Source organism: Chiroxiphia lanceolata, chromosome 1 (assembly GCF_009829145.1).
Source record: "Chiroxiphia lanceolata isolate bChiLan1 chromosome 1, bChiLan1.pri, whole genome shotgun sequence".
Classification (NCBI taxonomy): Eukaryota; Metazoa; Chordata; class Aves; order Passeriformes; family Pipridae; genus Chiroxiphia; species Chiroxiphia lanceolata.
Window position 1 is genome coordinate 94,074,817 of NC_045637.1, and position 12,054 is coordinate 94,086,870.

Consider the following 12,054-nt stretch of genomic DNA (forward strand, 5'->3'; position numbering starts at 1 on the left):
GTTTCTTTAACTCTTCTGCATCGAGCTTGGTAAGGCATTTCTTTAGCTCTTTGCATCAAAGTTCATTTAAGCTCTGATTACAACTTAGTATGGAAGTGAGAGAGAGAACACATTTTACTTTTTTAAAATATAAATTAATCTAACCAAAATTCAAAAAGTGTGTCATACTTTTGAAAAAGTAATTGCTGGAAGACTTAAGGGGATCCAAGATGCAATTAATTTTTCTGTCTTGCAGTTTGCAAGTATAGCTCAAACTTTTTTACATTAGTTTGCAGGATCAGGAATTTATTGTAAGTACCTATGTCACGTCTATGGTAAATGATCCTTTAAATCAAGTTCCTGTTATGGCTTCATATGATTTGAGACTTTCATACCAGGAATACATACTAATGTATAGCATTTATATAAATACATGAGAACTTTAATCATTTGTTAGTGTAAACATTTACTGAAGTATGTTGGCAAGGAGAAAGAAAAAGTATCTTGAATTTTGTTGCTCAGTGTAGTAGACAACACTACCAAACAATCTTCCAAAGTGATATTGGTCAGTATTCTACTTCTAAAATACTGTTATCCTACATGGGTCGAATAATATCAGTCAGTATAACTTGGTCTGTATGTCACTTCACATTAGTTTCCAAACATTTGTTCTCAAAAATATGTAGACCATAAAACTTAGTGTGTTCATTTCCTAAGCACTCTAATATATGTGTCATCCAGTGGGTAGTAGAAACCACAACTGCTTTAAAGGCTTATAGTGTGCTAAGCACTAGCAAAACATAGCTCTAGTTTCTGTAACTGCAGACTGACATCCAGAAGTAATAGAAATAATCCTGCAATGAGAGGCATCCAAGTGCACCAAGTGTGCTGGCTGATGTCATTATGGGGCTGTTCTCTCTCATCATTCAAAGGATGTGACAACCAGGGGAGATTCTTGGTGACTGGAAGAAAGGGAATGTCACCCTGCCCTTCAGGAAGAGCAAGAAGTAAGATCTAGGGAACTACAGGGCAACTGAACCTCACTCTCTGTGGAGCAAACCCTCCTAGAAGTCACCTCTAGGCACAAGAAGGACAAGAGGGTCCTTGGGAACAGCTGGCATAGATTTACCAACTGCAAATCCTGTGACTGTCCCAAGTGACTTTTCTGATGGGACGCCTGGCATTGTAGCAGAGAGGAAAGCAGTGGAGTTTTGGTGGTTTGGGGTGGGTTGGTTTTGTGGTATTTTGGGGGTTTTCTTTGGGGGGAAGTTTAGTAGGTTGTTCGGTTGTTTTGTGTTTTGGGGTTTTTTTGTCATTGGGGTTTGTAGTGGAGTTGAGGTTTTTTTGTTTTCTGTGGGGTTTTCTGTTTTGGTTATTTTTAGTGTGGTTTGTTTTGGTTTGTTTACTTTGAATTTAGCTATGATTTCAGCATAGTCTCCCACAATATTCTTAGATCGGTGAGATGTGGATGGGATAAGTGGGTGGTAAGGTGGCTGAAGGAGTTGATTGGACTGTCAGGCTCCCAGGGTAGTGACCAAGGTATAAAGTCTAGCTGGTGGATACTAATGGTGTTCTGCAGGGATTGATACTGGAGCCAGTATTTCCTGTCTATATTACTGAGGTGGACAGTGAGATAGAGTGCATTTTGAGGAATCTGGGAGATGATACCCAAATTAGGGGAATACTTTATTGTCTGGAGGGTATGGCTATTATTGCCAAGGACCTCAACTGCCTGGAGAAACGGACTGACTGTAAACTTCATGAAGTTCAACAAAGTCAAGTAAAATGTCCTGAATCTAGGGTGAAGTAACACTATGCTGCACTGTGGATGTGGAGAGCTGACCGTCTGGGAAGCAGCTTTGCAGACTTTGGAGTCTGCAAACTGGTGAACATGAGTCAGCAGTGGAACCCCTGAGTAACTATAAGCTTTGCCCTAGATGCTGTTATCCAGAGTACAGCCACAGGCCCTGGGGAGTGACTAGTGCTTTGTACTTGGCAGTTATGAGATCTCACAGAGGGAGTACTCTGTCCAGTGTTGGACGCCCCAGGACAAAGCTGCTGACATATCGCAGCAGTTCAGAAGAGGGACACTGAAATGATTAGGAGGATGGAGCACATAGCACACAAGAAACGCATTTGTGGAGCCTTTTGAAAAGAAGCTAAGAGGAGATTTTATTGCTGTTTACGACTGCCTAATGGGAGGGTATGGAAAAGGCAGAGCCAGACTGTCTTGTAGTCAGACAGGTCTTGCAAGAGATAGGATGAGAGGTAACAGGACAAGTTGGAACACAGGAAATTGCAATTAGATGGAAATAAAAATATTTTACCCATAGGGTTGTCAAATATTGGAACAGATTACCCAAAGTGGCTGTGGTATTTCTGTCCTTGGAAATATTCAGAACGCAACTGCAGAAGGGCCTGAGCAATCTCATCTAATTGGACCTGATTTGAACAGGAGATTGGATTAGATGACCCCCAGAGGTTTTTTGCAGCCTAAGCTATTCTGTGATCCAGTGAAAAGAAATTCTCACTGTGTGTACAGAATTGTCTTTCCTGATGACCACATAAAATGGAATTTGTTCAGGCTTTTAGATTAAGTCACTCTATGTAGTGGGTCCTTATGTAATACTAATCAATGCTTCAGATCAATTTATGTTATTAAAGAGGTACTTTAAAAATTCTTGATTATGAGTCTAATAGGCAAAAATTCAGAGAAATATTTTTCTGGTCCTCATTTTGAAGTGCACTAATTCTGAACAGCCTTTCTTGGCCACTCAACTAGCCATTGCTTCCTCCTGTGAGTGAAGGCTTGGTTAGGCCAGCCTTCATTTTACTAAACTTTCTCTTTTAATGGGAGTTTTGGGATCTAGTAGTTTCTCCAAGCATTGCATTCCAGTAGGTCAGCCACATTTGTAATGTCATTCAGATCTTGTTTTCCTGGTTGTGGCAAGCATTAAGAAAACAGGAGTGCATAATCATTTTTCATGTCCTTAAGACTGTCTAAAAGGATGAAAAGATAGATCTTTCGAAAAGAGGAAATATTTTTTTGACATAATAAAGATCCTCTAGAAATTAGGCTTGACAGCTTGCATCCTTTCACCAGCTCTGTACCTAGATCTGTATTTTTTCTTCAGGTTTGCTTCTTTTGTCATCTGCTTGACAGATACTCTGCAGTTTCTAATTGTGACAGTTAGGTGTGAGTTACTTCCTGAGTAACTGGGGTGAGTTTGTACAGGATTGTGTCTAACTCCATTCTTTCTCTCCTCTAGAAGCCCTGTATATTACAGATCAAATGAGGGTTTCTTGATGAAGTGGAAATGAATCCTTCTAAACCTCCATTAGCATCAGTGAATTGCTCCCTTGATTTTCTCTTTCAGTAGGTTTCTGCAATGAGATGCTTCAGTGCTGATCTGTGTGGTTGAACTGACTGTCTTAAGAGGAGGGGTCTTACATGGTGAATCAATGCTTGCAGAGTACTTCAGAATTATAGGAGGAACTTGATTCCTCCAAATCTCAGTTCTGTTTTAAATTTGCATTACATTCAGATTGATACAGTGATATGCTTTGTGCACAGATGCCTTCACAATTTCCCAGTTAAGGCACTCATTCAGCGAAGTAATCTAGCACATGCACTGCATCAAGTATGTAAGTAGTACCTGTAAAATCCATGCTGAGTAAGGAAGGGGAAACTCAGATAATGGAAGGCAACATAAATTATGTGGGCTAAGCTCATTCTGAACAATGAGCATGTTTCAAAAGAATTTTTTTTCCCGAGCCTTTTTCTCTGTCTTTGGCTATGATTTTTTTTTTAATAAATTTTTTTTAATAATTCTAAGGGTGTCAGATTCTAATGGTCAGATTGATTGTCCTCAAGCCTGCAAGCAGTTTTTGACAAACATTGAAGTCAGGCCTCCCCTTGGCAGATGGTCTATAAGATTTCTGTGGTGCAGTGGGGGAAGGTATTTCTGGGGTCTGTACAGCACTGCAGGCTGCCATAAGAATTCACTGTTCGAGAAGGCATTGCAGGGAGGTCAGGCAGTTATTGATAAGCATATGTGGGCTACTGAGAAGGTCAGATTCGGGGGCCTCCCACTGAGGCAGCCTGCAGAGCATTGTGCTGTTGGAAAAGCCACTCCTCTTCGCATTAGAAACTCTGCCAGGAAAGAAGAGAATGAAGGGAAGGAGAAATAAAAAAGAAGGGGCTTTGGGTATTGAATGCAATTTGTACAAAGGTACAGCAGGCTAGCAAATAGGAGAATTTCACTGGGATAAGTGTCCAATATTTTAACATCTTCAGGTGTTTTTGTAGATTGACGTAAATTAATTTTTCAGATGGCGTAGGTTTCACTTCAGTTTAAAGGATGTTTGGTACCACAATAGTGACATGAAGATAAAGCAAAATAAAAATGCTGGAAGTTTTTTATTAGAGAAACTATTTATTTCAAGTGGTCTCTGAAACAGATATGCACATATCTCATAAAAGTGATAACTGTAGGATTTATCTTCTTTATGACAAGGATTGTTTACCCCACGTAAGTGAAGTTAAAACCCATGTCAGATAATCTGCTATGAATATTCTTTATATTGAGAATTGGAGAAGAAATAGGCTCAGAACTTCCTTCAGTTCCTTGGAACCTATTATTTTTCCAGCATTTTTCATTCTCAGTCACCTCTGATTACAGCTGAGCAGAGATCAGAAGCCAACTATTGAGGTTTCTCTTTTGTGCTGGGTAGTGATGGCAGGGTGAGAAATAAACTACGAGCTGTGACCAAAGGCAGACTTGTAATTATTTGGCTATAATGATAATTGGCCTTAATACTGTAACAAGTGCTCTGAGTTTGCACATCTGAACTCTGCCGTTTGGATCAATTTTCTTGTTTACAAAATCAGCTTGCCTTTGTTAGCACCAAAATTACCCAGTAACAGAATGGTGAATGATCGAAAGAAAGAAAAGGAAAAGAAAGGAAAAGAATTCTGCCTAGGGCTGAAGTTTGGAGGGCAACAGGATGAAGTGAAAATAGGAATTATTGGAATTATTGGTTGACTTCATTAATGCTGGTTGAGAGGTCTGTTATTTTCTCCTCTTACCTGGTGTAAGTTTAGACTCCTAAACTGAGGATGCAAAGGGCTAGAATAAACAGCCTAAAAACAGGTGACACAAAACCTCTGTCACACACAGGTTTGCATGAATTTGGTTTACATTGCTTGTAAAGACTTATCACTCACAGCACCTTTCAGTATTTGAAGAACCATTTTGTCAACCTGAAATTGGGACATGAACATTCTCCTCAAATACAGGTGTCCTTTCTCCTCCCTGCCCTCCCCCACGTTAAGACTACGTCCTTGGCTCTCTCAGCATGAATTATTCCCATTGCTTGTTGTTCAACACCCCGATCGGAGAGCAGATGAGACATTTATTCCTGTTGTTGCTGATTTACTATTACAGCTGCTTCCTCTTCTTGTGATTTAATTTGAAGTTTCAGCCCACCAGGGGGCTAATGGTCCCCACCTATGCAGCTTTAAAAGCTCACTGTTGTTTTCCACCGGAATGTTATTTCCATTCCTAGCAAGTGATTTATTATTTTTCCTCAGTGTTCATCTGGTAACTGTGAGGCAGTATTCCATTAGCCATTTTCATGGGGGGTGGAGGGGGAAAGAAAATCCAAACCCATGCAACTCCTTAGGCTGAAAGCTTGCAAATGAGAATTACTCTGTTGCAGTAGAGACTCAGCAAATAAATAACAGTTTTGCAGTGCAGACTGAAGACTCAAAACCAAACCAAATGTAACAGGACCTTAGCAGTCATTTAGATCCTTTACACTTCTTTTTAACATATAGCATATACAAGTCACTTTTTTTTTCCATTTCTGGAAAATGTAGGGCAGGCAGCAAACCGTAGAGTATGTGCAGTAGAATCCACAGTGTGATTGTGTACTGCTAGTAGATTCTGCATGGGGAGCTCAGTTTGAGAGGAACTACAAAGTTGTGACTGCAACTGGACAAGCAAAGAGAAGTTAGTGCTTCAGGAATGCTTTATACCAGACTTCTTACAAGATCAGAATTACACATCTCTCTTACTGACTAATTCATGAAGCTAAACTTAAAAAGTGATGAGTTTTTTGATTCTAAATAATAAGTGACCTTGAAAACCTTTCTGTACAAACAGGATTAACTTTGATGTTTAGCATAGCTTGTTCTCTGCCTTTATTGTTACAGTGTGAGTTTAAGCGTAACAGTCTTGAATTTGCATTTGTAAACGTAATGGTTTATTGGTTAATCTGGTTTATTGTTTATTACATTTTATGTGATTGAAGTCTATGTACATGTTTATGTTTTCCTCATCTTAAGTATATATTGTAGCATAAACATTTACATTTTGTGATACATTCTCTGCTGGTCTAAAGAATTCTTTGATGAATTATGCACCTTCTGGTGTTTGGATGTGTCCTTTACCAGTTCATCATTTGTTTTAGAAATTGAACTCTTCACTGAGTTAATGGTATCTTATCTGGCTAGGAATCACAGGTGTATTCTTCACAGACATCCTGTTTTCGGTGGCTTGTTTCTTGCTTTGGGGTGATAAGGAAAGGGGAGAGGGGTTGCAATGCAAAAAGGATAAAAGCGGGGCAGACCAGTAGAATTGGCTGCATGAAACCTTATTCCTTTCAACTGTTATTAAAGGGTGGGACAATCTTCCCCTCTTGATTAGGAGGATATTATTACCACATATCAGTGTTCAAGGTTGCTATTTACAATATAAATCAAATATACTGCTTCCAGAGGCTCTGACTGATGGAGAAAAAAAGCATTAACTGCCAGGAAGCAGGTTTTCCTCTACTATCATTCAGTGGTCACTAACCTTTTCAATACAACCTTGATATTGCATTGCTAACTGTATATTTAAAGAATACAAGTTTTTAATATTTATTCTAGGAGGACGGTAATCACAGTGCTTTAGAGCTGCATTTGCTTATTGGAAAGCTTACCAGTTAATAAGCTAACTGCTAGTAATAACCATTAATGCAAACTCTACTTGAGTAATGTCACTTGTGGTGTTTAATGAATTAAGTTCAAAAATAGAATAGAGTACTAAACTTGACTGACTTGCTGTAGAGGCAGCACAGAATTAGTCATTGGCTGTGAATGGTTAATCACTCCACAGCAATGATAATTACAGCATGTTGTAGCACTCTTGTGCTCATAAAATGAACTTAATAACCCCTGCTACCCAATGGGATAAGCCTTCCTTCTCCTTCCCTCCCCCTTGCAATTGAATATCCAGTCTGGCTGCATAATAGCCTTGTGAAATACTGCATTTAAAAGAGTGAGCAGCTGTATGATAAAATAAACAGCTCTAAAACAGATTTGTTAATTATCTCTTTCTTTTATTCGCAGAGGGTGTTGTGAGATATGGCTGACCAGTGAAGACACAGGGGCTTATGGCAGAGACATTGGCACAGACCTCCCACCCTTCTGTGGAGGCTGGTTGAAGTATTCCTGAGGGAGCTATGCTGAGGCTTGGCATGACAAACCCTCCTATATTTTAGAGCATCTGGAGGGTAAGGAAGAAAAGAGAATCATTTCTGTGCCGACATAGACATTCATTGATGAGTCAGCATGGAACCTTGTGTGCAGTGTGTTTCATTTTAAGCGGTAGCTTGAAAAAATTATAGACTTCATGTAAATTTATGGAGTTAGACTAACAGTGTTAAGCCATTTGCCTGACACAGCAAGTTATTGAAATAATAAGATACTCAAATGAGTTTGGAATTATAATATACTGAGATCTCTGACGTGTAGGACCTTAGTGTAGTGATGTTCATTTTTGTGTATGACTAGTGTTTCCAATAACTAAAGGAAATGTCATTAGGAGGTGATAGACTCTGGGATTGAATTTGTCTTCCTGCTACAACTCAGGCAAATATTTCCAGAAACAATATATGTTGGTCTCTCTCATAGTGTATTCATTATCCTGTTTCACATGTTATTTTAGAGTCTGTAGACTTAATGATAAGAAATAGAAATCTATGTGTATAACTGTGTTTTAAAAAAATGTAACAAAGTAGTTCAATGAGATTAGAAGCTACAGAGTGTACAAGAGTGTGAATTTGAAAGAGTATCCTGTGCACAGAGAGGAGGAAACAAGAGTTTCTTCTCAAAGTTGGGTTGGTTTTGTTGGATTCTGTCACCAGATGAATTTATTGAAATTCCTAGGAACTGTTCACAGAATGAACCCAATTTTAAAGTGAAGAAAAAAGCAGGGAAGGATGTAGTTTAAGGTAAATTTTGTAACCATGTGCATCAGCAATACCCAGATAAATAGCTGGTGTCCATGCTGCCTTGCCAGAGATATTATAGCATTAACAGTTGCACTTGTGTTTCCTTAAGGTGTAGAGGACAGTATTTTCTCACTGGAGTGCCATAACTGTACCTTTCCCTATTGTTGAAGCATGTGGACTAGGAGAATCTCATCTTGATAGGAATAAGCAGGTTTTCACTTCTCCAGCTACAGAACACAAAGTTCAGAAAATTGCAAGAACTTCCTGCTTTCTTTGCTTTAACATACACTTCACTAAGAGTCTTAACAGCACACCTGATAGAAGCCTTTAGGAGTGGTGTGGTTGTTTGTGAGAGCTTTGTGTTGTGTCTCAGACTCTCATATCTGTCTCAAGTTTTCTTCTTTTCTTTTTTTTTATTTTAACGTTTTTCAGCATCTTGTACAAAAGCAATCAAGCTTTTAGTTAGTGTCTTTGCTTAATTTTTTATTTGCGTTATTTAATGGTTTGGCATAGACTGCTGCGTTTGTCACTGCTGGTCATCATATGAGTACTTTTAGAAACTTTAAAAAAAAAAAAAAAAGAAAAATCAGCTGCTGTAAATATCAAACTGCTCTGCCCAGGTAAGAGGCACTGTAGTAGTCTTAATTTGATATAATCTGAGAAAAGTGGAAAGAATATTGCTTTGCTTCAATCAGTAGCCAGTTTAGTAAGTGTGAACTTTCTGTTCACAATCTGTAAATTTATGATCTCTGTTCTTCCTGTTTCTAAATTTCTAGAAAGTTCTATAGGTAGGACTTTTATCTGACTCATATTTAGGAAAAAATACTTTCATTTCTTTAAAAATGGATCTTTAGGTGTCATGACAAAGTAAGAGGAATTCATGAGAACCTATTGAAAATGAGTGTCTTGAATGTTGCTGTGCAGAGCATGCTTTATGTGTGCACCAGCCCTATTGTATAATGACAACATCTGCTGTTGCTTGTCATCTTCAGTGTTCCATACAATTTCAGTTTATATGATTTTTTTCATTAAAGGATTATTTAATCACAATTCTGTGTTTCACGTGTGACCAAGAATTTCTGAGCTTGAAATTTGGTGACATAATTTTGATGATTTGACAAACTAAATTTGTAATAAAATTTTTGCCTTCTGCGTTTTTATCTTATCTCCTCTTCTAAGCTCACCAGACTTGTCTTTGAAGGATCACTGGCAGTGTTAGCAGTCTTCTGTATACATTTTCACTAAACAAAATAAACTTTTTATGGGGAATGTGCTTTTAATTTTTCAGTTGAGGAAAGGGTAAAAGTATAATTTGTTAAAAAAACCCCAAAATTAAATGAGAAAGTGATTAACCTTTGTGTCAGTTGATGAGGATAAAATCCAGATGTAGATCTGTTATCTCTTAAGAAAGGTATGAAGTTGGGTTATTTGCTGCAAACATCTTTCATTAATTGTTTTAAAAGGTGCTGCATTTTAATTATTTATTTTGTTAGAAATCATCTTGCTAATTAGGATGTTGTTTGGCTTTCTGTGAAAAAATTTTACATTGGAAAATGTACTAATCTTGTGTCACTTTTTATATACAATGAAAAGGACCAAGTTATTCCAATCATGTATTGTTTTTAAAAATCAGAAATTTCAGCAATACAACTTGCATACAACTGTACATATGCTAGGCAAGAGTTTATTTCACTTTAGAAATTAACACATATCTGATATGTAGAATAGAGCAACAGTAGTCATGTAAAAGTATAAATTAATTTTAAAATCTAGACAGAGCTTCCCTGGAGACTCAGTCTAAAAGCATTATTTGATTCATTTACACTTTTCCCATATTATTCGAGCTTACCTGCAGGTAAAGGTTGGCCAGTTTTATGTCTGTCTTATTCTTCTAACCTCCAAGCTAGTAACAAAGTTTATTACATAGATTTGTTTTCTCCAGTAACGCTCAGTTGTAAGTTAATGTTTTAAAATATGTGTTTCCAGAGATGATGCTATGTATATTTTTTCAATACTTATCTGTAGTAATACATTGACTCTTCTATCATTAGAACTTGTTACTACTTAAATATGAGTTTTTTAAACGTTTTACAAAACTCTGTTTTCCTTCCATTGTTGTATATTTTAATCACTGCTCATTCAAAGCATCAGGTCATTGGCTTGATTATGTCCTTGGAATTCACAGGTTTATTTACTCTTTGCTGGAGTGTCTGCACCTTTCATTTCAGGATGTGAGGAGATTGGAGATAAAAGAACAGAGGTGTAACAGATTAGTGTGGTGAGTTGTTGATGGCACAGATGCAGCAGAAGCAAAGAATTCCCTGGACAACGTTGCAGCAATGCTAATGTCCTCAGTGAATGAGGAAAACATTGCACTTACAGATAATGTGATTGAACAGAGTCAGTTTAAAATTTCATGTGATTTAAAATACTGAGCATACCTAGTGCCTTCAGGTGCTGCTGTCAGGTAAATGTCATTCTGTACTTAAAGATGGTTGTTGTTTCAGGGGATGCTGTTAATCTCTTGAAAATCCTCAGTTTGCTTGTGCTGTATGGTCTCACAATTTAGGTACTTTAGTTTTTTATTCAATAAATATGGTGGTAATAGTGCCGTGTTGAGCATGACCAGTCTTGCTGGGATGAGAAGCAACCATATTTTTCAAACTGTAAATTCTGCATTCAGTTAGGCCTTTTTATTTGCAAAGAAAGAAATATTTGGAACCATACATGTCTTTACAGTCATGCAAAATATTAAGCACATTTGATATGCTGCATACTGAGCTGAGTCATTACAAAAAGAGCCTTATCACAACTATTCAGGGTGTAAAAATACTAAATATTTATCTGCTATTTTCTTCAGCTGCAGATGATGTCTGCACATACTTTAGTGAGTAGTATGAAGTAGCAAAAAGCAGATCAGGAAATCACAGAATTTGGTAGTGAAACCACTATATTTAGGTTTACCTGCATTTTGAGGTCTTATTTCAAAATCAGTCTAATTCTGTTAGTCAAACGTTCCCACTACCTATGATCCAAAACTGTTTCAAAGATTTGAATCCCTCTGTTCCCACCAAGGGAGTACACTCACTGTGAACCTGGAGTATGGCTACTGATTTCCTTGGATGTGAATTTAGTTTGCCCACTACAAAGATCACCCTGCAGACTGAACAAACCAATGGCCATAAAGGGAGCATGGGAAATTGCACTTTAAAAATTTCACTGCTGCTTTCCACAGGCAATGAATGTGAACGCAGCCGATCCTTGTAGGACTTCTCCCGCCTGAAGTTTGTTGTATGACAGAGAGGTTATTTGGTGTGTTTAAAGAAACTGAAGGACTGGAGACCTCAACATTTGTTTCTTCTGATTGTAGTACTAAGACTGAGAAAAAAGTTGAAGCTTGTGGTTTACCTGCAGAGGACATTTTCAGTTTTCCTCTCGGAGAAAATCTGGCTGAGCAGTGGAGGTAGTATTGCGGTCTTCCAAAGTACTCTTTCACAGTCTTAGCAGTCTCTTTGAATGTATACATAATGAAACATGTTGCTTGCCTATTTGAAGTTTGGTCTCAAACTGAGATTTTGCAATATGTGCAGTGGGAGATATGTCCAGTGTCAGTCCTTTCTTAATGTATTGATGCAACACGGCATCGAGAAAAACTTGGAATTTTATCTACATGGCAGAAAATTTTAGTAAACAGACATGAACTATGGTCAGGGAAAAATAATTTAGCTCAGATTTTATTTTTTTTTCTAAATTTTTTATGATGTTAAAGGTGAAGGAGAAGGTTAGTGTTAGAGT

General features: G+C 37.7%; 1 protein-coding gene across 1 annotated transcript in view; it reads left to right on the plus strand.

Annotated features, from left to right (window-relative positions):
* Positions 1-12,054, plus strand: part of CDKAL1 (CDK5 regulatory subunit associated protein 1 like 1) — a 409,356-nt gene that overhangs the window by 243,105 nt on the left and 154,197 nt on the right. Inside the window, 3 exon segments of the mRNA XM_032688042.1 lie at positions 7,376-7,440; positions 7,443-7,469; positions 7,472-7,539. Of these exon segments, the coding sequence (XP_032543933.1) occupies positions 7,376-7,440; positions 7,443-7,469; positions 7,472-7,539 (160 nt within the window).